General features: G+C 33.5%; 1 protein-coding gene across 5 annotated transcripts in view; it reads left to right on the top strand.

The window, feature by feature from the left end:
- The window catches only part of EFCAB5 (EF-hand calcium binding domain 5), an 83,831-nt gene extending 81,124 nt beyond the window's left edge, over window positions 1-2,707 (top strand). For all 5 annotated transcript variants that reach the window (XM_031685351.2, XM_072939119.1, XM_072939121.1 and 2 more), the window contains one exon: window positions 2,107-2,707. In XM_031685351.2, the coding sequence (XP_031541211.1) occupies window positions 2,107-2,300 (194 nt within the window). In that variant the 3' untranslated portion in view covers window positions 2,301-2,707. The remainder of the gene's footprint in view (window positions 1-2,106) is intronic.
- Window positions 2,708-4,020: the final 1,313 nt, after the last annotated feature.

Raw genomic sequence — 4,020 nt, 5'->3', positions numbered from 1 at the left:
TTCTTAATGGGGATTTGGGAAGGACAGAATAAAAGCTGTGGGGAGCAGCAGAGCTGTTATATCTCAGAAAATTAGGACTAGTTTTAAGAGTGTTCTAGGGTGAACTTTTATTTAATTTAAATTCACAACATTGGAACATTATGATAATCAGAGTAATCTTTGCAGCCTATATCATTATCTTTTAAAGCTTCCAGGAAGCTAATTAATACAAAAAGGGATCAATTATAACAAACGCACCTCAACATTTTAAGTATGACGTTAATTGTTCTAGAATGACTCACAATATGAGCCCTGTATCAGGCATTTTTAATGTGCTCTCATGACCAGCATCTGTTTTTATTTTTATTCATAATTGTCACTACTGTTACTGAGCTATAATCTGAAAAGATTTTTAGTATTTGAAAAACCTAATTATTCCATAATTTAATTTTGTTTCAATCAACATTTATTGAACACTCACAACTGAGAGGAAAGACAGTGCCTCTGTGTGTGTGTTAAAAGAGAATTTTAGAATATTGTACCCATGTGTTTAAAAGTCAGCTTCAAATAAAAATTGAGACTTGAGTATGTTTTCTATATTTTATGTGCCTTTCTTATCCCACATTGTACCATTTGTGGTAGTGATACCTTCAAATCATAGAAAGGCCAAACCTAATTCAGGAAACCTTGTTCCTTCATGTTGACTGAAGATAGGAAATAAAATATGTTCTGTTTTGTCTTTCTAATAGATATCCATGAGTGACGTACTTGTCATTGTTGTTAATGAGCCATTGGATAGAGGGCAATATTTAAAACTTCTTATTCGATTACAAGTATGATTTAATGGTTTATTTAACTCAAATTAGCAAACATTCATTGAGTTAGGAACTGTGTTAGACACAGGAAGTAACAAAAATGAGTAAAACATAGACCTGAGGGTAGGAGGCACCTGAAAGAAGGAAGGTAATTAATATTTTTTTGAGCAACTAACCTGTGACAGATTTTTGCATATCTTTTCTCATTAATCCTGATAACAATTTTGAGGTATTGGCCCTGTTTTGTGGAAGAAGAAACACACTCAGCTATTAAGTACTTTCTCAAGCTCACAAAACTAGAGCTAAGATTAAAACCCAGATCTGTTCAACTCTAAGGTAGATTCTCTTTCCATTGGACCATTCTATCTGAATATTAGTCATTGACTCCTCGGAGAAAGTAACTTTTATGAATGGCAGTTAAATAGTTTGAAGTTTAAGAAAAGAAACAATGGTGTGCAGTGATCTGATGTTTAGAAAGTAATTTTTAATTGGGAAGTATTTCAAACACAAGTTAGAGGCTAACACCTGTGTGGTCATTACAGAGCCATAGTCTATATCCAGCTTCAACATTACGTGTGTTTGAGTCAGACCTTTTTTTTCAATTAATTTTTAAAAAATTTTAGGGGGAGGTAATTAGGTTTACTCATTTTATTTTTAGAGAAGGTGCTGAGGATTGGACCTAGGACCTTGCGTATGCTAAGCATATGCTTTACTACTTGAGCTATATTGTCCCCCCTCGAGTCAGACCTTTTTAGAGAAAGAAAACATTACAGGACCAGTTGAGACTTCTATACCCCTCCCTGGTTCCACTGTCGTTGCTTTCTCCCTAGAGCCAATACTGTTATGAATTTAGTGTTTATTGGTTTCATGCATGATTTCTTACTTTCACTACATGCTTATGGAATCCATAAATAATATAATTTTTTCTTTAAAAAACAAGTAATCTTTAATTGTTCCAACTACCTGGTCTTTGTTGTAATAATATAATATTATTTTGCAAGTTTTTAATTGTTTTTAATTGTATTCAAAAGAACATATTATTCTACAACTTACTTTTTGTGCTCAACGATGTTTTTGAGATTTATCCACAATGGTAGATGTAGCCCTAGTTCTTTAATTGTTAAAAGCTGTGTGGTATTCCATCATATGAACATACCATTTTATCCATTTTCCTGAAATTGCATATTTAAACAAGATTCTGCTATTGTTTTTACCTAAAATATGTCTAACGAACTTTCATCATGATACTGGAACTTGTATTTTAGTAATGAAAGTACAAAACTATTCACACTAACTTTTTTTCTTGGTGCAGATCACTCTCGAATCGAAGTATGGAAATTTGGTAATACTGCCATCGAATACCTATACCAGTGGGCACACGTCTGTTTAGCTCTCGTGAAGCTAAACAAAAAAATAAATAGTGCTATTACACCCCCATTGCCATCCAAGACTGACTCCTATGTGTATGCAAAAATGCCAGGGGAAAGTTTGCAAGGGAAATGCTAATGAAGTTGCTACTGTATTTAAGTTATTCTTGTCATGTTCAGTTTTGTTTGTTAATTGTAAAATAAAACATTTTCAATTGGAAAGGAGTGCCACATAGACATATTCTGATTCTAGACACTTACCTCAGCACTTTCTAAAGCCAAAAGTGCTACCAAAGGAGAAATTTTATCTGAAAAATATCCAGTTAAGGTAGCCAAAACCAAATGTATGTTATAGGATATATTTTCAAATTTCCTTTTTTTTTAGTTTTAGCTTTTTATCTGTCATGGAACCATTATGGTTGGTCAAGTAGAGTTATTTTAATTCTTTTAAGGTACAAAGTGAAGAAAAAACTGAGGATTTAGAGAGAAAAGGGGGCAGTTTTTACATCAAAAGAGTACCAACCAATAAAGACTTTAAGAAATGAACTGGGAATTGTTTTTCTAATTTTTCAAAGACATATGAGCACTACCTACTCCTCCTCCTCATCTCCACTCCCACCCCCAACTTACCTTAACAACTTAAAAGTTATTTCAATGAATACAAATTACTGTGGGAAAATGTTTGTCCATGACTCATGGAAAAAAGAAAACACCTTTTTTTTTTAATAACAAAATCCTCTTGAGTTCAAGAACTGCAAAAGAATTTATATTTATTTAATGCTTGTTATTACAGCAAACTTTACTGTTCTGTTGTGAGATTTCATCTTTGCAATAAGATATCTGATGACAGAGTCCATTTTTAATAAAATTTTGGGAAATTAAACTTCATTTTCTTTATTTGGTTGACAAAATGTGATGTGTTCCAAACATCTTATAATTTGAGATTGGACGTCCCTTTTTAACCTTTTCTGATAAGATGGCAGTGTTATTACCAGTCCTCATCTCTTGGATGATTGCATGCCCAGTTTTAACCTATAAGCCTGTTTCATATTTGGAAGTGGGCTTTTCAGGGCATTTGCTGCAACATTTCTAGGAACAATGTTCTTGAAGATATTAAACTGATAGCCACATATCCTGATGGCTTCAGAACAAGCTTTTATAAGGAGTCCACTGTGAATACAAATGGCATTTTAGGCAGCAAGGAAGGGAAATGTTTGCAGAATGCTAGCTTTTTAAACATTATCATGGGAATTAAGTTATTAACTAAATGGCATCTAGCTTGGATAGCAAAGGTTATATATTTGCATGACTTTTTAACTTGTTTGAAGTATTTTCCCATACTAGCTCATTTGATCCTCCCTGTGACCTGTACACTCGGGCAGCCTCGATATTTTATCCCCATTTTATTTATGAGGAAATAGGCTCAAAGAGTGAGTTACCTGGGTCACAACAACTAGAAAGAGGTACCCATGAGGTACCAAGAGGTGTCTGGATTTCTGATTTACTGCCCTTGCCAGCACCCTGGACATCTCATCAACACTTTCCAAACTTTACTAGGCTAACAACCATGCTATCAGCCTTTTGGAAATGACTTTAAAATTAAGCAACCATCAAGGCAAGAGTAGTTGAATTTATTTATCATTCAAGTAAAATCCTATCCCTTAACACCAGGAGCTTCCTTTTTTGGTAAAGAGGATGTCATACACACTTGACAAAAATTTAGATGTAGGTTTATATTTAAATCTATTTATTTGACTCAATAGATTAACTGATTTGCTTACATTTACATATACTTCAGAAGCTTAGACTTGATCAAGTGGATTTTTTATTGGCTCTTTCTCCACAGCTTATAGGTAACA

This window comes from Vicugna pacos, chromosome 16 (assembly GCF_048564905.1).
Source record: "Vicugna pacos chromosome 16, VicPac4, whole genome shotgun sequence".
Classification (NCBI taxonomy): Eukaryota; Metazoa; Chordata; class Mammalia; order Artiodactyla; family Camelidae; genus Vicugna; species Vicugna pacos.
This window is presented reverse-complemented; position numbering and strand designations above follow the sequence as displayed.